This window comes from Rhipicephalus microplus, chromosome 2 (genome assembly GCF_043290135.1).
Source record: "Rhipicephalus microplus isolate Deutch F79 chromosome 2, USDA_Rmic, whole genome shotgun sequence".
Classification (NCBI taxonomy): domain Eukaryota; kingdom Metazoa; phylum Arthropoda; class Arachnida; order Ixodida; family Ixodidae; genus Rhipicephalus; species Rhipicephalus microplus.
This window is the reverse complement of record NC_134701.1, coordinates 247,877,983-247,901,253: the sequence shown is the minus strand read 5'-3', so window position 1 is coordinate 247,901,253 and position 23,271 is coordinate 247,877,983. Positions and strand designations below refer to the sequence as shown.

Genomic DNA, 23,271 nt, shown 5'->3' with positions numbered 1-23,271 from the left:
GAATGAGAGATCAAGTGTTGTCATGTGCTCTCAAAATCACAGGATGCGCCGAGGCATTTTATTCCCCTCATCCTATCTCTTCCTGTGTATTTATTAGTGCGCTCGTCGAGACGAGTGTAGAGTGAAAGCATCGAAGGCGGTCAACAACCCACATTAGCTAAGCTTGTTTAGCAGATTCGAGAACTTTTTGTTGCAACCGATTCATGAGGAAATAAACTCCAGTGATGTTGTCATTCTGAAATTACTTGTAAAGGTTGCCCAGGACACCTTAAGAAGGGTGTTGTTTTTTCTTTTGCAGGTAAAGGCCATTGTGCCGTTGGTCACAAGAGCCTACCTAGACCACTATGAGCATACACGGCGGACGATCGATCTGAACTCTGCCGACAGCGTACTGACACATGAGGTGTACACTCTGTTTCTTCACCGGCTTGTCTCAAGCTCTTGCCTGTACTACATGTTGTTCCCGGTACGCACCCCTGATGTGAAGTACACGGAGGTCCGCCACCACCATATTTTTGCCAAGTCCAAGGTGCTGTGCAAAGAAGACCTTGCTCGACTAGTGACAAACATGCATAGCTGTCGCAAGCTAAGGCTGTCTAATGAAAGGAGAGGCTCATGAACTTGATGGCACTGTGTCTTCGGACGATGGGGTTGGATTCCTGGACGCGCTGACCAGATTTCTTTGGGTGTGAAACTTAAAAACAAAAAAAAAAACCTAAGAAACGCTCTATTCAAACATAGAACATAAAAACACTGTACTTAGCTTTAAATGCACGTTAGTGAACCTAAAATGTTCAAAGTTAATTCAGAGCTGTTAACTAGGCCTTATCTCATTACATTAATGCCGTGCTGAAATATTCTTGAATTGGCAATGTCACCTTGCCAATGAGGGTATAAGCATTGCATTTTTCTGCAGGGGAAAACAAGGCAGTGGTTTATTTTTTTTTTTCATGCCATTGAATATTCATTCATGCATGAATATTTATTCATGCCATCATGACACATGTGTTTTTCATATTGTGGTTACTTGTTGTGCTATACCTCCATTTGTGATATGCAATTGTGTGAACAGGAACAAGGGTCGAATATAGGCTGGCCAAAATTTTAACAGCTGGACATATCTTTATGAAAAGCACATTCTGTCATTGTCCTTGACTTGTTAGGTTTGAAAGGGTTAGTCAGTAACATCATACAAAGTGGTGTCACTCCAGACACACGTAATTTTCAAAAGAAGGAACTGGCGATGAAATCGGCATGGTCTTTTTACGAAAAATTGTTTAAAAAAATGTTTTTCATTATGGGAAAGAAAAAAAAGGCTATAAGGTGAGTGTGGTTCAGAGCTTTATAAAATGTGTGGATATAAGATAAGAAAAAAAAATTCTACAAGTGCAGAGAACAAAAGAAATGTGTAAATGGTTGAAAAGAGAGGCATTTGGGAAGATTTGGGAAGGCAGTGTAGCCTTCAGTAAGCTTAGAAGCTGGTGGCAAGTAGGCAGTGTGCAAGTTAAGTAGGTGTACGCATTCAAAAGGTAGAACTGTTCTACTCCTGAAAAAAAAAAAAAGTGAAGCTGGCACTATGCTGCGCAAGGCTTGAAACAGTGAAGCCCCACAATCCTGAATACTATACTGATTTCTTCTATGTCGTTGCTAGGTTTAAGATAGGTGATGCCAGGTTGTTTCTACACTAATTCTCAGTGCAGAGAGGTTCAAGTTAAACTACAGATGATCACTGATCAGACACGGATGCCCGAACTGCAGAGACAGGAACTCACACTGAAACCAAGTGTTTATATCTCTTATGCATCTATAGGCACATCATGCAGGTGTAGGCCTTCCATTGCTTCGGGAGCCGCTGATGCCTTTCCTACTGCCGAGTATTCTCTCGTGATACATACCCAAGGTCTTTAGTTTACCTTCGTTGCTTCACAGCCATTTCTTGTCGCCTTCTTCATTTTCAGTGGACCACTGGTGAGTGGTGGCACTTCCCTAATTCTTGTGGCATGTATCTGCTTTTGATGATGATAGTTTTCTGATAGCTGCACAATTTGCGGCTAACCTAAAACGGCTTTGTTGATAAAAAATGTGAAGTACATAAGAAAGAGAAATGTGGCCAGAAGAGCCACATCTCTCAATCAAGTTCAAGCGTTGATCAGTTAAATCAATTTCAAGTGCTAAGCAGGCCCACAACTTCTAGTAACTATTCAATGATGGCGGCCTTGTTTGGTAACTAGCAAAAACACACCGGAGGTGGTGAAGGAGTTAAGTGCTTCCAGATGAAAAAATTGGCCCCGTATCTGCATGTTACACTGCAAATGTTGTCAAAAGGCTATAGTCTTGCGTCTGGAAAGATTGAACAAAACGTTTATTTGATGTGTTCTGCGCAAGAAAATCGGTGAATGGTATTCTGGAGGTGCTGCATTAAGGTGCCTCGAGCGTGCAGTGGAGGCAAACGAGTGCATCAAGTCATGTCACACGTGAGACATGAGCGCTGTCTAGCAGTTATCTTGGAAAACGAAGCGCGCAGGCCCTGCGCGTCCGTCTCGGAGGTGATAAGGTGTAGAACGCAAGGCGACGGGTAGGTGCCACCACCGTGTCGTCTTAGCAAAGCGTTTGAAACACTTGCCTTTTCGTGCAAGCGTTTCATGATCAGCCAACGTGATAAAGGATACAGTCCTTAGAATTTCTTATGTAAGCATTTTCTAGTAAGAGACACACACAGAATATTGACGTGTTGCTATGGTGCCTCATATATGCGCAATAATCGCTTTTTAATTGACAATTGCATAAGTATGAACGCTGAATTTTGAGCAATATTGGTGGGCGCTGCGGATGGGGTCAGCCGTTTGGAGTATTGTTTGGCCACTTTGGTGCCGTTTAGGGTACCTAATAAGCGCGGACAAACAGACAAATGTACAGACAAATAGACAGACCAAAATTTTGGTGTCGAAGATCCCCAAGAAAGATCGTCTTTAAAAATTGTGTACAGTTGTAGAAGTGTGGAAGTAATGTGCTGGGTAGGTTAGAAGAGCAGTGGTTAGAAAATCTGGGAAACCGAGAATAATAAGTGAGCTAATAAGAGTTAAAAAATTTTATACTAAATGGTATAAGCGACGAAGTTGTGTGTTGGTTATATGTGCTGTTTGTTTCTTAATTATGTTGAAATTGTCACAGTCCTGGCTCTCATTACAGTAAAAAGCTCGTTAATTTGAATTTTCCGGGGTTGCCTGATCAGTTTGAGTTAAACCTAATTTGAACTAACAAAATTAATTGCAAAAACAGCAAGAAATGAGACTGTGTAATTGGAAAATCACTCAAAATATCTATTTATGAGAATGATTCGTGATTACTTTCTGTTTCTCTTACTTTAATGCGATCATCATAGCCTTGTTTTCCAACACACAAACGTGCTGGAAAGCATCCTCTTCGCTTCCTCAAAGCTGAAGAATAGGTGCGCGACACGCATTAGCCTCCATTAGCTCTGAAGCTGAGGGCCACTTTGGCACCTCATTCTATTTTGTCATTTTCACCTGCATCAACAATGGCTGCTTCCCTGCCAGTCACCTGCACGTATATATAATCGTCTGTGATTGTGCCACAGACAGCTGCACCGCGACCTGCATCGACGTAGTCGTCAAACCTCACGTCCTCCAATGCATCCCGCAGTCCGGCAGAAAGGACCTCGGCCTCCTGCTCATCGGACTCGCAAGCTGTGCCCTCATTGGCCACACAAAAGCCACTTGAGCAGAAGCAATTTTGCAAAAGTTGTTGCCGCAACCTGATTCCAAGCTCGCACCAACATATGCAAGGCCCTGAGCAGTGTCACGTCGTGTGCCGGGCCCCCTAGTCCATTGTTTTCAGTGCTGCCGTTGTGCTCGGTGGCAGAAACGAGAGCCTTCGAGTCCATATAACCTGCGTGCACTGAGCAATTGTGTGCTGCCAAGAGCACCCTTCGGCTAGCTAATTGAAACTTGCAATCGAGCTTTATCAGCCCAATGCCAAGTGGCCCACCTCCATTTGGCCTCATTCCATCCACTCACGTGTCCTGCTGGATGAAACATGGATTGATTTCCACAGCTCTCACACCAATATGTACATATTTGTTGCAGCCCCAGAGGCTTTTCTGGCACAGAATGCAGCCCGCGCGATGGATGGTCTGTCACAATCGTTCTTAACCAAAAACCTGTGCAAGAAGCAAGTGCTTTCGCATGATAAATGGGGCTTTCGATGTACAGTACCACGAAAGACCACAGGGGACGTGACTGTCGACGGATGATATCGCAAGCTATGTAAGCTATCGGCAGTCGATGGTCGAGAAGATAGAAGCTCTGCTGTCTGGACAGCACTGAGTGGAACCTCAGTGAACACTGCGTTGTACGATAACTGCAGTTTACTCATCCAGGAAAAGGACACTGCATCATGTCGAGCTGAAGTTCATAACATGAAGTAGGTGGCATCACTGGTAGCCAAGTCGACCGAGTTGCGATCAATTTTGCATGAGGAGAGAATGAACCACGAACGGGAATAGAGTGGTAATGCTACCAAGATAATAAAACTTCAATTTCTGCTTTTCTGGGAGCACCGACATCACGAAAAATTGCAACATCGACTTTAAAAAGTTATGCGGAACGCTGCTTAGGCAGACTAGGTAGTGCAGTAGGAGTCACAAGTGCAGAAATTGGCTGAGGAGTTTTACGAGGTGCAAAAGCTGCTGACTGCAGCAGAAGAGAAGCTACCACATGCAACCCCTCTGGTGTCTAATATTCAACAGAAGATGGTTGAGGAGATGCAGCAGACTGAAATCGGGGAAGGAACCAAGCAGCCAGGACTTATGAAGAGATCCATATGTATCAAAAGATGATCGCATGGGAGGCACGACTGCCTAATCTGAAAAGTGTTGCAACTGGCCCTTGCGGCACCGGAGATCCGAGATGGATACGCCGAGGCAAAAGGAAGGGAGACTTAAAGAGAGTTTGTTTACATTGTATACATTTCGAGAGCTTCTTCGAAGGCGCTGGGTGTGCTCATTGTATAGAGTACTTTCTCCTCAGATCCTTAGATCGGGGACCGGTCCGCGCTGTCCAATAACAGGCCCTACAGTCCTTCCTAGCGTCATCATGCTGGCACCGCCCTCAACATACGCACATACACAACACCAACACGTATATGGTCCCGGCAATACTGCTTCCTCCGGCAAAGCTTGCTTTCAGCGAGCGGGGTGCTCGGGTCGACCACCCATGCTTTGTCGGACAGCGGTCGCAGGCTCGGCGTCTCCGCGGGCCAATGCCTAGACATCTGGTGTTGATGTGAGTGTTGGCGGCCCATCAATCAGAGACGCACAGCGTGGTGGTCCAACTTCCGTCTTAGGCGGAAACTAGGTGTTGTGGGGCCTCGCTTCGCAGTAGATGAAAACCAGCCGGGCGTCTTCGCGGTCCTCCTTATCTTCACAAAGGGAAGCGGCTGCTTTTCTTTGAGCCCAGCGCCCGCGTAGAGGGGGAGGGCTCGTCAAACGCAACAGCTCGTCCACCAACTGGAGACACGACGTGAGGGGGACCAGCTAAACAGGTTGACCGAAGTGTCGTTGTTAGGTGGCGTCCTCCAATTCACTGCCGATGACACGTCATGTCATTTTCAGTCGTTTCAGGGGAGGGCCTTCATCCTGGGTTTGCACAAACACACACACACACCCAAGCCCAATTACATTGCAGTTAAAACACGAGAGCAGCAATCATAATCTTCCTCAGAGTACTCAAGCCGGGCATTTGATAAAGGCATAAATGGGCAAACAGAGTACGAGACTTCGAGTGAAGAGTCCTCTTAAACGTCTGCTGAAGGCCTACTTAAGCCATTAGCGTTACCGTTCATTTTTTCTTTCCTGTACTCAACATCACAGTTATACTGCTGAAGTGACAGACTCCACTTGAGTAAACGGCCATTTTCGGGCAACATGTTTTGCAGCCATTTGAGCGGGCAGTGATCAGTCTAAAAGCTGAATCACGTGCCTGAAAGATACCAGGACAGTTTTTGGGCAGCCCAAACTAGGCAGGCACACTCTTTCTCAGACGCACTGTACGCCTCCTCTTGAACAGTTAGCTTACATCTAATGTACACACTGGGATGTTCTGCCCCGACCTCGTCGCGTTGACAAAGTACTGCTCCCATGCCATGGTCACTGGCATCACATTGCACAATGAGTAGTCCATCATAATCAGGTGCCTGCAACGGCTCATGAGTGCAGACTTCAAATTTTGGAACGATTCCTGCTTTTTGTGATTCCATACCAACGTGGTGGGTTCCTTTTCTTGCAGTGCATCAGTCAGTGTGCTCGCCGATTCCGATTAGTTTCTTAGATAGTGCTGATAGTAGCCCGTAAGCCTCAAAAAAGCGCGTACGTCAGTTTTCGTCTTGGGTCACGGGTAGGATGCAACGGCCTCCACTTTTAATTCATAGGGCATCTGACGTCCTTGCCCGACTACATGCCCCAAGTAGCTCACATGAGCGCCACCCAAGTTACATTTTTCTGCCTTTACTGTCAAACCAGCCTTACTCAGGCGCTCAAACACTTTCCTTAAGTGATTCAGATGTACCTCTTAAGAGTCTGAAAAAACGGCGATGTCATCAAGATAAGGCAAGGTAAAGTCATTTAAACCATGAAGCACCCTGTCCATGAGTTTAGAAAAACAAAACGGGGCACCCTTGAGCCCGAAACTGAGCATCAGTGGACGGAAGGATCCAAAGGGGGTTAGGAATGCGGCATAGCGACTTTCTCGCGCCGTCAACGGCACCTGCCAGTACCTGCGAATGATATAAAGAATAGAAGTGCACCTGGCCTTACTGATGGTCTCTATCCTTTCCTCGATGTTAAGGATAGGATAGAGCTGATCTCTCGTCTTGGAGATCAGCTGCTGATAATCTATGCATGGACACGGCTCCTTACCGGGAACTTCCACCATGATCATGGGAGAAGCGTAGTCCCTATCACTCTCCTCTACTACTCCGAACTGGAGCATCCTTTGAACTTCTTTTTGCATCATATCTCGCTGCTTCGGGGATGTCAACTCGTATGTCAACTCGGGCTCGTCAGATGTCAACTCAATCATCATCATCATCAGCCTGACTACGTCCACTGCAGGACAAAGGCCTCTCCCATGTTCTGCCAGTTAACCCGGTCCTGTGCTTGCTGCTGCCAATTTATAATACCCACAAACTTCTTAATCTCATCTGCCCACCTAACCTTCTGTCTCCCCCTAACCTGCTTCCCTTCTCTGGGAATCCAGTTAGTTACCATTAATGACCAGCGGTTATCCTGTCTACGCGCTACATGCCCGGCCCATGTCCATTTCCTCTTCTTTATTTCAACTATGATATCCTTAACCCCCGTTTGTCCCCTAATCCACTCTGCTCTCTTCTTGTCTCTTAAGGTTACACCTACCATTTTTCTTTCCATTGCTCGCTGCGTCGTCCTCAATTTAAGCTGAACCCTCTTTGTAAGTCTCCAGGTTTCTGCTCCGTAGCTAAGTACCGGCAAGATACAACTGTTATATACCTTCCTCAACTCAATATCATGGACTATCTCGTCTGTTCTTCCCGGTCTATCTGAAAATAAACCTTTGAACTCCTCGATCAGGTTCTCCAAGTTCTGAATTTGGTCACCTGTCAAATTCGTGTGACTAACCATCTTCTTCTATTGCGAATTCGCTGCTTCTGATAGATCTAGTTCTCCGAAATCGGGAGGACAGTCAATGGGCATCTCTTCGTAGCTATTGAGCGAAAGGCACACAACGGCCTTTCTCTCAACGTACGGTTTCATCAAATTTAGATGATATATTTCCACGCCCTTCAGACGCCCTCCTAGCTTCACTGTGTAGTTGGTGTCTGACAGTTTGTGCTCAACCTCAGCCGGGCCCTCCCACTGCACTTCAAGTTTGTTAGCCTTCGAAGGTCGCAGCAGCATCACACGGTCGTTCACTTTGAAAACTCTCTTTCTGGCTGTTTGGTCGCAGTACGGTTTGGCTTTCAGCTGTGACGAGCTCATACAAGCCTCCGCCATTTCCCGTACTATGCTAATTCTTTTGAGCAAGCGGAGAACGTAATTGACCACTGTCGTCTCTTCATCGCTTCCGGATCAAGTTTCCCTAAGCATGCGGAGAGGCGATCGCAGTTCGCGGCCATATACCAATTCCGCTGGACTGAACCCTGTCGACTCGTGCGGAACTGTACGCAACGCAAACATAGCTCCAGGGGACAGCGTTCCCAATCGCAGGAGTAGTCTTTAGCACCTGTTTAAGCACTGGAGGCCACCTTTCTACACTGTTTGTCTGGGGATGATTTATAGAGCTGTGTATTATTTTTATTCCACATCACTCTAGAAAAGTTGTTGTGAAGCGCTTGTGAAGGCACTGCCTTGATCACTTTGGAGTTCTGCCGGAAACCCCACGCGAGAGAAAATGCTCAGGAGTCTGTCAACTATTTCAGGCGAACTAAGTTCTTTTAGCGGAATATCTTCCGGGAATTTAGTGGTGGGACAGAGCAAAGTCAGTAGGTATTTGTGTCCCGACGATGTCACTGGCAGGGGTCCGACAGTGTCTATGGCAACCCGCCGAAATAGCTCAGTTATTATGGGAACCAGTTTAAGCGGTGCTTTCTACTTGTCATTCGGTTTCCCCACGCGCTGGCACACATCTAACGACTTTACAAATTGTTCTGCGTTGTGTAAACATCCTGGCCAGTAAAACTCCTGCAACCCTCTTGCTTTAGTTTTTTTTATCCCCAAGTGTCCTGACCTTGAGTTATCATGGGCCATGCGAAGGATATCTCCCTTGTATTTAGCAGGAACAACCAGCTGTTCAAAGGATCTCTTACCTACCTTGATACTCACGATACAAGATTCACTCCTTCCTAAAAAAATTCGTGTTCTTTCGCGCCACACCTTCCTGTGGATGGATATCGAGCCGCTTAATACTTTGGTCGGCTGCCTGCTCTTTGCGCATGGTATTGGCACTGACAGCTCGCAACTTATGGAACGCAAGTGCGCTCGGTTCCACCACTCCAGCCACTTCAGAACTTGTAGCTGCATTTTCTGCCAATGCCTCTGTGTTTATTTCCTCAGAAATAATTTCTGCGACACCTATTATGTTGTCATCGAGCGCACTCGTCTATGCAATCTGCTCGTGCGTGAGCTTATCTGCAATTTCTCGGGCCTTCGATCGCGTGAGAGCCAAGACTGTCCCCTCACAGAAGTTTAAACCCATGTCTTTTAAGAGTTGATCTGATTTGTTTGAAAACAGGTATGGGTACCGAAGAGGCAGGTTCTTTGACTCTGCCGCTTCAGTCTCCAACCTACCAAAAGGGCCATCGACAATTACTTTAGCAACCGGCAGACACTCTGCGTCTCAACCACTTGCCTTATCCACGCGCATCTACCAGTGTAATCGTCCGTGCTTATTAGACACGGATGAATAACATCTAATATCGCCACGCAATCTCTCAGCACTTTGCATTCTTTCCCATTGACTGTCAAAGTGTGCATATAGGGTGCTAACAGTTTATCGTTCTCCTCAGTGTCAATAACGTGCAGGAAGACGTTGCTGCATTTTTTGCAAACAGCAGCAATGTGTCCCGGGCGGTTGCAGATATAGCAAATCAGTGGTGGCCTTTCCACAAAATGCCTTCTGTCCTCTTCCTTTTGTGGCCCCGCGCTTGGTTCATTATCCTGTTCTCTCCTCTTTGCAGACACGTACTCCCCTATACCCCGCTCTTCTCGCAGGCCTTCCCCGACGGCGCCGCTTTTGTGTCCTTTCTTCTCGCCCCACACTGTGGGTCTCTTCGACTTTAGACATTCACGCTCGTTTGTCCTACGCGAGGCGTATTCTTCTGCTAACCTGGCAGCTGCCTGAATGGTCACAGGGGTCCTATCTTTGATACAAAATTTCATGGAATGCGACACTCCTTTATAGAACTGTTCCAGCCCTATTAACTCAATGACCCGATCATGCTTCGGAACTTTTCAACCACTCTACCAAAGTGGCTTTCAGCTTGTAGGCATAGTCCTGTAGGACTCGCCTGTCCCAACCGATGCACTACAAAATCGCTGCCGAAGGGCTTCACCAGACAAGCAGAATCTTTCTAACAGCGCCTGCTTGAAGGTTTTGTAGTCTTTAGCATCTTCGGCATTCAATCGTGCAATGATGTCGGCTGCCTCGCATGGAAGCAACGTCTACAAAAGCTGAGGCCAGAACAACCCATTTTTTTCACAAGTCCTTTCAAAATTGATGAGAAAAAGTCCTATGTCCTTACCAATTTTATAGGATTGAATTAAATCCTTTATTTTAAAAGGGGCAGAGTTTACTGTGCCGTGTGGCACTTGCTGACCTTCTGTTAAACTGCTCACTAATCTACAGATCTCCAATTCCATGCGCTTCATTTCTAGCTCGCAATCCTCTGCTTGTTTCTTTCGCTCATTCTCTTCTTTCTCTTTCTGCTTATTGCCTTCAACCAACTCCCAGCACTCCCATAACTCATCTTCGTCAGCTTCTAAAACTTCTATAGCCTGAATAAGGTAAGTTTTTTTGCATAATCCACTTACATCTAGACCCAGCTCTTTGCACATTAGTATAAGGTCCGACTTGTTTATCTTATTCAGGTCCATGATGAAAGCTGCTCTCTACTGAGAAAATAACCACAATTGCAAGGCATTTATAAATTATACTCTTAACAGGTCTGGGCCAAGAGACTCTATATACCTCAGAGCAAAGCAAGGCACTCATCGTACACCGTGCGGTCTTGTGTTGCGTTGATCTCGCCAAACTCCGGGTCTAGGGCTTTCGGCTCACCTCCGGTCCACGTCGCTTTTCGTCTCTGAGTTTCATCCCATCGTCAGCCATCCGATTTTGGGACTGGCCCTTGAGGCACTGGAGTTCCGGGATGAAGACGCCGAAGCAGGAGGAAGGAAGACTTGAAGAGAGTTTATTTACATTGTATACATTTCGAGAGTTTCTTTGAAGGCACTGGGGCATCGGGGACAAGGCAACAGAACTTTCTCACTACAACGGCAACCGGGACAGAAAGACCTTGCAGGACTATTTTGGCGAAAGGGACTGGAGGCGGTAGAATCACTACCGTTGAATGAGAGACCTCTGTATCTAATGTCGTACTTTAGAGAGCTGGTTACAGTAGAGGCATGTCAAATGGAAGGAGAAGCTTCATAAAATGAGCCAGTTTGAAGAGCAGACAGCTCACCTGGACAAGACAAGCCGGCAACAACATAAACTAGCAGAGAACATTCAGCTAAGAAATCGGGTGGTAACGGCGGTTCTTGCACCGTGGAACGACAAGGGGGCGTTATCTTAATGAGGCCTGCCCGAAAGTGCTAGCATCTGGAACTGTAAAGCCAACTTCGCTGCACAGCCGAGAATGTTGAATCCATCGCGAGCGCTGGCAAACCACCAGATGAGCAAGAAGAAGCGACAGCAAGCATGAGAAGTGAAACGGAGGCATGAGAGTAGTAGCAGGGTCTCAATGGCTTCATGCGTGTAAATAAAAGTCTCTTTAGCTACCTCGACGTAATCGAGACCTGCCAAGGCTGCTCCACATCATATCCCACACAAAGACTTCATTCTGTCGAGGTAGTTAAAGGAGAGTTTTATTTACAACACTGTCACATTCAAACAGGAACTAAGCATCACTGCTAAAAATATTAGGGCTATCACATGAAAAGGAAGGACAAAAATGACTTGCACACTGGGTTGTTCTCATTGTACAGCATTGAAGCTGTTTAGTTTGCCATTTTTAAACACAGGCTGAGCACTCTCAAGTGACCACCTGAACATGCCATAAGCCATAGAGGATTTTTCGTGTAATGGCAGGCTTGAAGCCGCAATAGTGCTTGGCAGAGTGTTTCTGAAATCGTACACATACTTTCCAAGTCTCCCAGATTTTTCAGGAGGTGGTCAACACTGATTTTCCCAGAGCAAGGCTTCCCCCTCCTCTCAATCGTTTCCCATTTTAAAATTCTTTTTTTTTTCTCCCATTTCTTTGTGTTCATTTAAGTTCTAAGACTGCTGTCACCTCTCAGCCTTGTTTTTTTTTATCTCTTTCACTGTCTCTTTTTAAATGCGAAGCATTTCTTAGCGAACTTCGGCAACTTTGAGCATATCAATCTATCTATCTATCTAGCCGCTTACATTTGGGTGCTCTTGTGATCACCCCCTTAACTTGGCGTGAACCAAAATTAGCATGGGAGGGTAAGAATCTTCGACGAATATGACGCGCTGGTCAAGACATGAATAATGTCACAATCCTGTCAAATATGCCGTCAAACACTTCCCACCAGACAGTGGCAAATACCCATAGGTGGGTACGTGCCGCTGGTATGTGGGTATATGCCACATCTGATTGACACTTGGTCAATCAACTGCAGGTGGTTGACACCCAGGATCGATGAGAACATACATGGTCAATTTTAACGTGCGAGCGTTAAGAAATACTCGACATTGGTAGCGTGGACCAGACGAATGCAAAGAATAAATGTCAGAGTGCCCGCTGGAATCGAACCCAAGCATGGCAATGAAGCATTGTACCTCAGAGCTACGCCAAGTCTCGGAACTCTTTTTCTAATAGACGCTAATCTTCGTGAAAAGTCAATAGTGGTTGCAGTGCTGCCTACCCAATTTTATAAACATTACATAAGTACTCCTTTGATGCAGCTTTCACGTCGTGTTAGTCAATTGTGGCTAGTTGTCATGCGCTGAAGTTGATTTATATATCAGTGTTCAGGGCCAGCATCCTCGCGAGCATAGCGTTTCATATCAGCTTCTGGTGTTGCTAATACGCATGTTCAAGTTGGCATCATGGCGCAAGTGCAAACAACTTCTTATATAAACATCTGCAACTCTACATATGGCTGTGCGTGCAACATTTGTACATATATTTACCGTCATTTCATGACGTGTTGCTCAATAAAAAAAATTGCGACACGGTCACCTTCTCTCCGCATGCTTCGCATAAGGTCGATACCCTGGTACGTTGGATCTGCTGATTTTTTTTTTTTAATTTTTTTAGGACCCTTATTCACCAACTACAGTCTTCACAGGGATAAAATGGCCATGCTAATTCCTTCTCCAGCTTCTTCCTTGCATATGAAGAGGACTGTGATAGTAGCACGATGTGACATCACATCACTGACTAACCATTTCAAATCACTCGCCACAGTTCACAATGCACCTTTGGCAACTCTGCCTCGGCGGATCAGTGGCTAGAGTGCTTGGCTGCTGACCCAAAGGTAGCGGGTTCAATCCCAACTGCAGTGGTCGCATTTCGGTGGAGGCGAAATGGTACAAGCCTGTGCACTGTGCTATGTCAGTATGGGTTAAATAACACCAGATGGTAAAAATTTTTGGAGTTGTCCACTGCGCCGTCACTTGTAATCATATCATGGTTTTAAGGCATGAACCGCTACATATTATTAATGCACATTTGACAAAGACAGGTTCAGCTTTCGAAACCTTGGCTGGAATGTCTGAGGCACTTAATAGCTCTGTGAAGGCAACCTGCATGTCACATTGTATTTCCATCTATCCATTCACACCTGTCCTTTCAACAACTTAACTTCCATTTGTATTGTGTGTGTAGCAAAGCTGCAGCTGCTTCCTTTCTAGTGAGAGGTATGTTTTGCAGACATGGTGACCCATTCTTTATAGGTTCGGTGTGCGAAAATGTCTGCACAGCAAACCTTATGTCAACATTCAAGTAGTTTCAGATGCTCGTATACAATCCAGAGCCCTTCATTGAAGTGCCTCTCTGTCTGTACAAACTATTATCAATTGGCGTATTTCAGCTTGCTGTGTCAGCATTTTGTAAGATCTTGGCCATTTTGCAGCACATGTGGTACAGTGCTCGAGCATCACTCTTTGGGGACAAATCATTCAGAGCCTTCAGCCATGTTTTTTCGTTTCTACATAACATGCCACTTTGCACTTTGTAACATGATTTAACTGCATTATTGGTTCTAGATTTGCATTCAGGAAAGCCCCCCTTGTTCCGTTAGTCAGAGCTGTTCCACACCCACGCTTTAGTGGACAATTTCGGTGGCTTGTTGATATACGTTGAACCTCAATAATACTGAAAAATATGGCAAAGTAGATTGAAAATATATCGCTTCAACAATGCAAAATATATTTGTCACACCAATGCCATCTGTATAAATTTTTTTTGCCCGATGCAGCCTAGCTTTAACAAGATTACCAGGTGCATTTTTTTTTTGCAACCCGACATTGACACTGTCTGTACATGTAATGTAATCATGATGGCCTTTGAGTCGGTGTACTATATGTCTCTGTATTGCTTACAATATGGAGACCCACCTTTGCTTTCATTAATATCATTATCAGGTCTGAGTGCGTTGCACTTGCCCACTGCTGCTCCTTGACGATTGCTCCTATTACAGTGCTGCTTCTCTATGAGACCAAGGTTCCACAGTTTAAGTGATAACTAGAAAACAAGAACTATACTTGTACCAGTATACTGTACTGTTGAAGCTGCTGCCCGAACACTACATTGAGTATTAAAGAAAAACAGGCAACGTATAGAAAGTACTCAATGTAACGATCAAGTTAGGGGTCTGAAGCCACATCAGAACAACCATTAGCCGAGGTTTCAGCATTGGTTTCAACATCAAAAATTGGGGTACCCTTAAGCTTCTCCTTTAACAATTGAACGCAACAGTGATATCCTGTCTCTAGTGTGTAGTTCAAGCACTTACTGCCCGAAATATTTTCGAACTTGCTATGCACCTTAAGGCCTTAAGGGAATAGGTGCAGTAATGTGTGTGCATCTTGTAGTGGGTGACTGGCTATAAACCATGAAGTCATTATGGTAATTACATGTTCTGATGCCAGATGGCAATGTACGCTTATACCACGCAATATTACTGCAATATTTCATATTATATTGTGAAGGATGTGTGTGTTTGTAAAGCATTAAAGTTACTTTCACTGCGTTTCCAAGCAGAGGAAGTTATTTTCACTGTATTCACAAGTAGATGTGTGGCTGTGAGGTGGAACACCCGCTTGCCACGCTAACGACCCGACTTCGATTCTGACTCAGATCCAGAATTTTTTATTAATTTTTTTTATTTGATCTTTCTCTATTTTTCGGTCACGCACAAGATGATAATTTTTCGCTCTTAACCTACAATGCCCTCATCAACGTCGATGCCGGAATTTCTGCGAAACGAGTTCTTTAACGTTTTCGCCTTAAAACTGCCCATACTTTTCTCACTCACAATCTGTGCGTATTCCAATAGTTGGAGAGTTTGTTTCGGTATGCCATACTTGTGTTCTACTCAGAAAACACTGGAAAATATTTCAAATGTCCCCGCTGCTTATGCATGTTCTCAATCACTGAGAGTGCACCAAATGTGTTACAGCTGTAATTTTAATGGAAACTCCTTTTGTGATGCTTAAAAGGGTTGCATTTGTTTTTTTACACATTTTATTATCATGCTGCCAAGTCATGGGAAGGGACCAGCTGTGTCTAGTAACGTGAAATGTAGTAGCGTTCTCTTGATAGTCATCCTATGTTGTTTACATAGGATGACTATGTCATCCTATGTAACAACTGTGTTATTGTTACATATGATGACAATAACTGTGTTATTGTTGCTGTACGAAATTTTAGCATTATTTGAGGCAAAGAAATAAAGGCTCTTCTTGTATTTTGTCACTCAAGTGGAATGGGTCTCGTCATTTGAAGGTTTGTTGGTGGATTTTGTTCAAATCTACTTTCAATTCGATATATGCTTTCTTTGCAAGTGGCAGTAAGAACCCAGAATTCTACTGCATTGGAAGTGTTTTGAAATCAAGGAAACAATTTTTTTTAATAATGGTGACGCTAACTATTGCTCTAGAGCAAAAAATATCCTGGGTAAACACTCTACAGCACTGGCTTGTTCTCCCAGGTGCTTTTGTTAGAGTAGTATTACAGTTTGTTGCAAAAGTAACTAACATGGTTCTTGAGTGCTGGTGACAAGTCCCTAGTGTTTGGTCCGTCTTGGTTCTTGCATTTCCATTTTACTGTGTGCGAAAGACTATGTTACTGCTATAGCACACTAGTAAGACAAACTATTTTATTATGCATATGCTGAAAAGTGCTGTCGGTCATGTCTGTGCGAGGCGATCGATCCATTCTTCACTTAAGGTACTAGGTGACAATGTATAACATTCTCGATAAAAATGTGAGTTTAATAATAATAGTAAGTAACAAGGGTTACAAAAGTTATTGCCGCATAAGTGTTGTGCAATGTGCACCAATTCACAAATTTTTGCATAATAGTTGCACTCGCAGCACCAGTAAAAATCGCAATCATTCGGTTGGCTTGGTGAGTACTTTCTGAAACAAGTCAACCTTGATGTAGGTAAATAGCTTTTTGAAGACGATGTCAAGCACCCTGTACTTGAGTGTGTTCAGGCCATCCTTGTATATGCGAAAGAAGGACCGTCTGATCAGTCTCATTCTGGAAAATGAGAAAAAAAAGAGGAAAAGTTTCAATATAAGTAAGTAGCACACCATCAAACAGTACAACAGCAATGGTTAATGCTTGAGCACTGATTTGTTGATAAGTAATAAAGGAAATTATGAGGATCAACTAGTTTAGGTATGCATCGTACTGCTGTCCAGTTTTGCATTGGAACAATGTCTTGCTTTAGCTGATTTTGTAGCTAGCATGATGATGATGCATTTTCCTTAAATTTGATTTACAAGGCACGCACATTGGGAGATGCACTGAAGTTCTGTAATCTTGCAGCTGAAATAGACTGCTAGGTATGGTGGTCACACGTATTTGCAGTTTATGAAACATTTGCTTGCAGATCAGATATTTTGATAAATTAATTAAACCATTCACATGGAAGCAAATTCAATGTCACTCGCATATTTAGACAGATTTATCAGCGCAAAAAAATACGGAACTTTTGGAGAAGAAACACACACACAGCACTGTTTTTTGGGAAGAAACACACAGCGCTGTGTGTTTCTTCTCAAAAAGTTCCGCCTTTTTTTGCACTGATCAATCTGTCTAAATAATCATCAACCAACTCACCCAAGCAGCAGTTTTAGTCGGTCACATAATAGAGGCAAACTTTTCTGCCAGTTGCCATTGTGAATTTGTCGTAAAAAGTGTGCTTCTATTTCAGTAAACGCATGGTGGCAGTTCTGTGCTCTCTGCATTTTTCCAGGACGCCCCCTCTCCTCCCCAAGTCGACGCTGATTGTTTCTTCGTGGCAGAAAACACATAAAGAGACGCTTGGATACTCATTATTGAATATAGAGATTCTTTGGGGGGGAACTACTTCAATATAATGTGCTCTTGCAGCTATTCCATTCACACAGTGATAACTGAAAGGCTTACTCAACACACCAGTGTACATTACTTAACCCTCATCCCAGAAAATTAATTGATTAGAAATTTTGATTTGCCTGCAAGAATCTTGCTAAAGCAGCTAACTCATTCAACGTTTTTTTTTTTCTTTTTTCAAAACACTTTTTTTTTTCGTTGGCCATGTTGTGCTTATCATTTTCAACCTCAAGGAAAAGCATTTGTTTGGGGCCCACAGATTTCATTGTTCAAGCAGATTTACATCATAAACCCTTTTATGAGATGCTGAGTAGACAGATTCTTGTGACTAGAAGTGAAATGTTTATTTATCTTGTGGAATTTCAAATGAAACATTGCAGAAATTTGCAAGCTTGAAAAAAATTGAGGCACGATGTCATTCGGAATCCCGCAACAAACGCATATCGCAGTTGCAGATAGAATGTCGTGGTAAGCTTGTGGCAAGCTATAAATAGGAAATTGCCTCGCTTGAAATTGGTGATATGTTTTAGAGTTTAGAGCAATGCATAAGGTATTTAGCCCAGCCCGTCTCGGATTTGTCCACGTCACAGTATACTATTGCACGATTGCAATTGTTTGTAAATCCGGGGATCTATATGGTGAAGCTATTCTACTTTGAGTCCATACCAGTATGCCTGACGCCTTGTTTATGGAAACGCGCATACAAGATGGGCAGGAATCCGGGACTTTTTCCAAACACCCTGATGAATCGCTTTTAATCACAAGACTACGAGTGATCCTTAGCCGCGATTCTCGTGACTAAGGCTGGCTCTTACACGCAAAAGCAGGCGCATCCCACTCCTTCACTACTTACCGTTTGGGATTTGGGCGCTGGGTGCCATGTCTGAGCGCGGTGTACCGGCCGACAGTGCAATTATTACGCACGATGTTGAAGCCGCTGAACCGCAGCCTGAAATAAGTAAAACCCAGCTCTACTGCGCCGATATATAACAAATCAAAATAAAAAATCTTCTGATACTGATGTACATTAATTTGTATAAAGCTTGCTTCTAGAAGGCCTGTGGTATGTAGAGTTGGGATCTCCACTGTGGTCGCTGAACGGCATGGGCGTCGGCAGGGGAGGGGGTGAAAATGAAAAGGGGCACTTGCCCCCCCCCCCCCTCAAGCAACACTAGAACTTTTCCCCAGAGACACGTTCTAGTCAACGCCTGCTGCCCCGCCGCGGTGGTCTAGTGGCTAAGGTACTCGGCTGCTGACCCGCAGGTCGCGGGTTCGAATCCCGGCTGCGGCGGCTGCATTTCCGATGGAGGCGGAAATGTAGGCCCGTGTGCTCAGATTTGGGTGCACGTTAAAGAACCCCAGGTGGTCTAAATTTCCGGAGCCCTCCACTACGGCGTCTCTCATAATCATATAGTGGTTTTGGGACGTTAAACCCCACGTATCAATCAATCAAATCAACGCTTGCTGTACTAGGAGGCGTTGTTCTAGTACACTTCAGTGTCCGAGAGACACTGAGGTACTCTCGTTTTATATAAAAACGAGGTTATGGTGTCATGATACGTAATTTCATACAGCCAACTCGAAACTCGAGTCGAAAATTTGCGTAACCCAACGCAAATCATTTTACTCGGCCGAAAACTGGCAACAAGCGCCTCAACCGGCATCGCCAGTCTCCTGTGATTGGTCAAAGCTGCATGACATCACGTTCAGGATGGTGAGGTCAGCTGCACTCGCCGGCAGGCGATACCGTGTTTATCTGTTTATCTGCCGGCGAGATTTGTAAATGCGGCGCACACGCATAGATTCGTAATAGCGGCGCGCGCCCAGTTTCGTATGCTACTCCTCCGCCTGTGCGCATGAAAGCGTCGAAAAGCGTTTCTGTATTTTCGTGGAGCAATTTATCTAGCTGTCACTCTGCCTGCCGCTCGTCGGATTTCCAGCAAGCACAAAAAAAAATGTATGGTTTTAATTGTTTCCACAGTTCTCGAGTTGCTCATTTTTCACATTCTGCTCGCTGCAATGAAATGCTAGCCTTTACTAGAAGATAAAGCCATTGAAGTTTGATGCAGCGAACATTCCGAGTTCGTCTTTGCGACCATGAAGTATTGGCTTATTGAAGAACTAGAAGGCCGAGCTGGTATCAGTTAATTTACAGTGCGAAAACTTAAAGGGCGAAGGGTCATGGCTCACCAGCGCCAGACGAGTGCATAGGCAGATAGCAGACGACGCGAGGCACGCAGCACCTTGTTAAACCAATGCGCATGCGCCGCATTTCGAAATCTCGCCAGCAGTTTGCGCACTGGAGACCACCGGCCATGCACTGGCAGTGGACCGTACATGTTCGACCCTATCGACACTACGAGAGACAACACAAGACGATCTCAGCACCGATGATGCGGCACAGGAAAGCGAGTCCCAACCAGCCACCTTCTCCCGCGTCGGAAGCAGACTGGTACGTTTAAGATGCATGTCATTGCTTAATTTCACTCTAATAAACTAATATGAATGCTGCGTTCAAGCGTGGATATTAAATCCGATAAGGAACAGCAGCATCGGCACTATAGTTTTTAGCCGCATATCGGCACGGTTCGCGCGTGCATCGTGCAGAAACAGCAGCTGTTTGTGGATTTCACTGCTCAAAGTGCAGCTTTATTGCTTCACTCGGTATCGCACTTCACAGTGGGCAAGAAGCATGCCATGATTCAGGGCGATACCGTGGGGGGAAAAAAAAAAGGGGGGGCCACACAAGGGCTGCTCTTTACCGCAGTGATGACTTGCTCTGAACTGCGCTGCAAGCTTGCACATGGATAGCTTGGCTGATATGTTGCAGTTCTGTTTACTATACCGTCGTTTTTTTTTTCTTCTGAATTCTGGCTAGTACTACAGTGATAGTGTGTGAAAATGCAAGCTGCTTATTGGATGCGTTAGAAGCATGCGACTGTTGGGTAGACTAACCGATTTCGATGCTGCGTGCATGTGTGTGCGCGCGTTTTCGCCGCAGGTGCTCATGCAAACGCACTTCGTGTCAAATGGGTAAAGATGGAGATACATAGAAAACAAGACGTGCCTGAACATCCATGCTGGGATATTATTTTGCTGCCCCCATTCTGTGCAGTGTGTTGAACCTTCATTTTATTATACTGATATGTAGCACGTCTGCATAAATCAATCAGCGCACTGCTGCCGTGGCGAGCCCCATTCAGCACAGTGTAGGTTGTAAGCAGCAGAACGATGTTGTACAGGCCGCAGGCTTCTGAACGAGAAAGTTATAGGGGCATGAACACGTTAGGTACCAGTGGTACGTTGGCTTACAATATGCGCATTGGGAAGTACTCACTGTTATCATATCTGTCACACAAGCAATGAGCGAAATCGAGAAATACTTAGAATCAAGCGCTGGTACGCGGGCACGTTGGGCTACGATTTTGCTCGATCTGGAGGCACTCGGCAGAGAATTAATGTCGTGGTAGTGATTAATGTTTAATGATTGATTGATTTGTGGGGTTTAACGTCCCAAAACCACTATATGATTATGCGAGACGCCGTAGTGGAGGGCTCCGGAAATTTAGACCACCTGGGGTTCTTTAACGTGCACCCAAATCTGAGTACACGGGCCTGCAACATTTCCGCCCCCTTCGGAAATGCAGCCGCCACAGCCGGTATTTGATCCCGCAACCTGTGGGTCAGCAGCCGAGTACCTTAGCCACTAGACCACCGTGGCGGGGCATGTGATTAATGTTTAGATCATCGTATGAGTGATTGTCGTATATGTATATCATAGCTGATTCTGGATTTTTATCGAAAAACATGTCTCGAGTTGAAATGGAAATGAAGCGCCCGTGTTACACGGTCACTTTCACCAGCGATCAAGACTGACTCTGATAAATATTCTTAGAGGCTTCGATAGCGAGCCGTTGTGGCAACAGGAAGATCGCGGCTTACTATATAGGTCCCAGATCGAGCGAAACCGCGATGAACGGTGTCTGCGGGCGTGACGGCTCGCGATTCGCGCGTTACGTTAGAGATTCGAAGTGAGCGTCCCGGAAGCGAGGCAGCACAGTGAGCTGAGCACGGCTGCGGTTAAAGGGCGTGCTCGTCAGCTAACTACGCGCTGCTGTTGAACATAAGTATAGCCTTACAGCCTTGCCCAAGTTCTTTTCGCGAAGGCAAGTTGTGGAGGCAGCGAGGACCCCCTCAGATGCGGAAACACAGAAAGAACCGCTTAGCTGTTCAATCGCAGACACCTGATCGTAAATCCAATGCCTCATTTATTTATTTCAATGCCAGTGTGAACTAGCGCTTCTGAAAGGGAGCCGTCGGTCCACCTTATAGTTAAAGGAGTGGTCGTGATGCGACGCTACATGAAGGATAGCGCTAGAGTTGCAGTAACTCTAAGTAGCGCTGTTTGCGTCACACGTGCTTCCAGGTAATTTCGCCTGGAGATACGATAGACGTGTTTCCCACTCCAATATCATACGACTGTCAGATTTGTTAGTTTTTTTTTTTTTCGGGATCCTTCTTTGTGGCTCGAAGCAATGCCGCCAGCGCATCACAGCGCAGCGCATGCAGAATCGTTGCAGTGATGCTTCCCCATTGGTTGCCCGCATAGTGCCACGAACGGCGCCACGCTATCTCGAAACAACGCATCTTTTACAGAGCCAGCGTGGCCGCCAATATTGTGAACACGAGTAATGCAAGACGCCGCCCAATGGATCAGCATACAAATGAACGAGAAATGACTTCATATGCTTTACGTCCGTGAGGTACTACATGAAGGGTTTTCTCCCCTGTGACCGCAAAGCACACGCGAAAAATATAGGCGATGGGCGAGAGCAGAAAATGGCTCGAGGAGAGACTGGTGAACGGCTGGATCGGGTGCATCTGGCTGGCATTGATAAAATAGAGGAGACGTTGGTCAATCCTAGCGACTGCATGAGAGCGGGGCTTGATACGTAGCGGCCGTCATGGAAGTACTTGGAGCACAGCACACAGTCTCTCGTAGGTTTGAAGTCTTTTGACTTCAGTGACCCATTTTGCAGCTATCTTCTGATCTGGAAGAAACTTGTGAAAACTTAAAAGCGAGCTTGTCGCTAGCGAAAGTGTTGCGTCAGCCATATGCCGCGCAGTAGTTCAGCATCTTGAGGCCACTTCAACCCCGCACAAACACAACTAGTGCATGTCAAATAAAAAAATCATCAAACATAAAAAAAGAACGGTGCAATAACAAGACATCCCTGCGAATTGGCAGAACTGATGCTTTGCTAGGCAGTAGAAACGAGGCACGAAACCGAAGCCAATAGGCTGAACGGCCCTGGCGGCCCCGCTCGATCCCGAAGGTGACGTCACCTCCCCACGTGTCTAGCTCTGCCGTGCTCCTCCCCTGCGCTCCAGGGGCCGTTCCCTCGGTCAAAGCATGCTTGCTTATAGCGCCGTTGTTAATATAACGTCGCGAAAAAAAAAAACGTTCGTAGGCATGTTGAGGAAGATACCGGATTTACAATAAGTTCGCGAATGCAAAACCGTTTCAGTGTCCCTTTAAGCTATATCAGCTTCCCACCACTCCCAAAGCCGAAGCGCAACATTGGTTGGCACCCCCTTATACATATATATATATAAAACTGCCCATGTCCATTCCGATGGGCCTTTAAACATGAAAACGTGTTTGATCATCAGGTGTGGCGCCAGGATTTTTTTAATAGAAAGGGGGGGGGGGGGGCAAGGCACATGAGTTCGTGGTGCAGGAAGGTGGGCAACCCATCCATTCTTTTTTTTTACTATGTTTGCTCTTAGGAGGCATGGAAAGGGAGGAAGGGGGCCGGGCAGCCTCCGATCCCAAAACGCCTGGCCCCCGCCCCCCCGTGCCTACCGCGAGCGCCGCTCCTATTGAGTAATATAAAAGAACACTTTTTTTGTAGAGCCGGACA

General features: G+C 45.4%; 3 protein-coding genes across 6 annotated transcripts in view; 2 read left to right on the top strand and 1 right to left on the bottom strand.

Moving 5' to 3' along the window:
- The window catches only part of LOC119169304 (uncharacterized), a 42,119-nt gene extending 26,402 nt beyond the window's left edge, over nucleotides 1–15,717 (top strand). For both annotated transcript variants that reach the window (XM_075878724.1, XM_037420417.2), the window contains one exon: nucleotides 299–15,717. In XM_075878724.1, the coding sequence (XP_075734839.1) occupies nucleotides 299–619 (321 nt within the window). In that variant the 3' untranslated portion in view covers nucleotides 620–15,717. The remainder of the gene's footprint in view (nucleotides 1–298) is intronic.
- Nucleotides 15,718–16,106: 389 nt separating this feature from the next.
- On the bottom strand, nucleotides 16,107–18,479 carry LOC119170178 (beta-1,4-galactosyltransferase 1-like). Its single transcript, XM_075878729.1, has 3 exons — nucleotides 18,374–18,479; nucleotides 18,201–18,296; nucleotides 16,107–16,507 (listed from the first exon to the last, which is right to left on the bottom strand). Coding segments are annotated over exons 1-3 (249 nt in total). The 5' UTR covers nucleotides 18,376–18,479; the 3' UTR covers nucleotides 16,107–16,356.
- Nucleotides 18,480–19,214: 735 nt separating this feature from the next.
- The window catches only part of LOC142776003 (solute carrier organic anion transporter family member 4A1-like), an 80,527-nt gene continuing 76,470 nt past the window's right edge, over nucleotides 19,215–23,271 (top strand). The window contains exon 1 of one of the 3 annotated variants that reach the window (XM_075878715.1): nucleotides 19,215–19,799. The gene's annotated coding sequence lies outside the window, so the exon portion shown is untranslated. The remainder of the gene's footprint in view (nucleotides 19,800–23,271) is intronic. The other 2 variants (XM_075878708.1, XM_075878704.1) reach the window with 2 other exon arrangements.

Coding starts and splice junctions, on each gene's coding strand:
- LOC119170178 (XM_075878729.1), bottom strand. Junction 16,508..18,200: donor CAGCGCCCAAATCCCAAACG/GTAAGTAGTGAA, acceptor CTCATTTTCCAG/AATGAGACTGATCAGACGGT.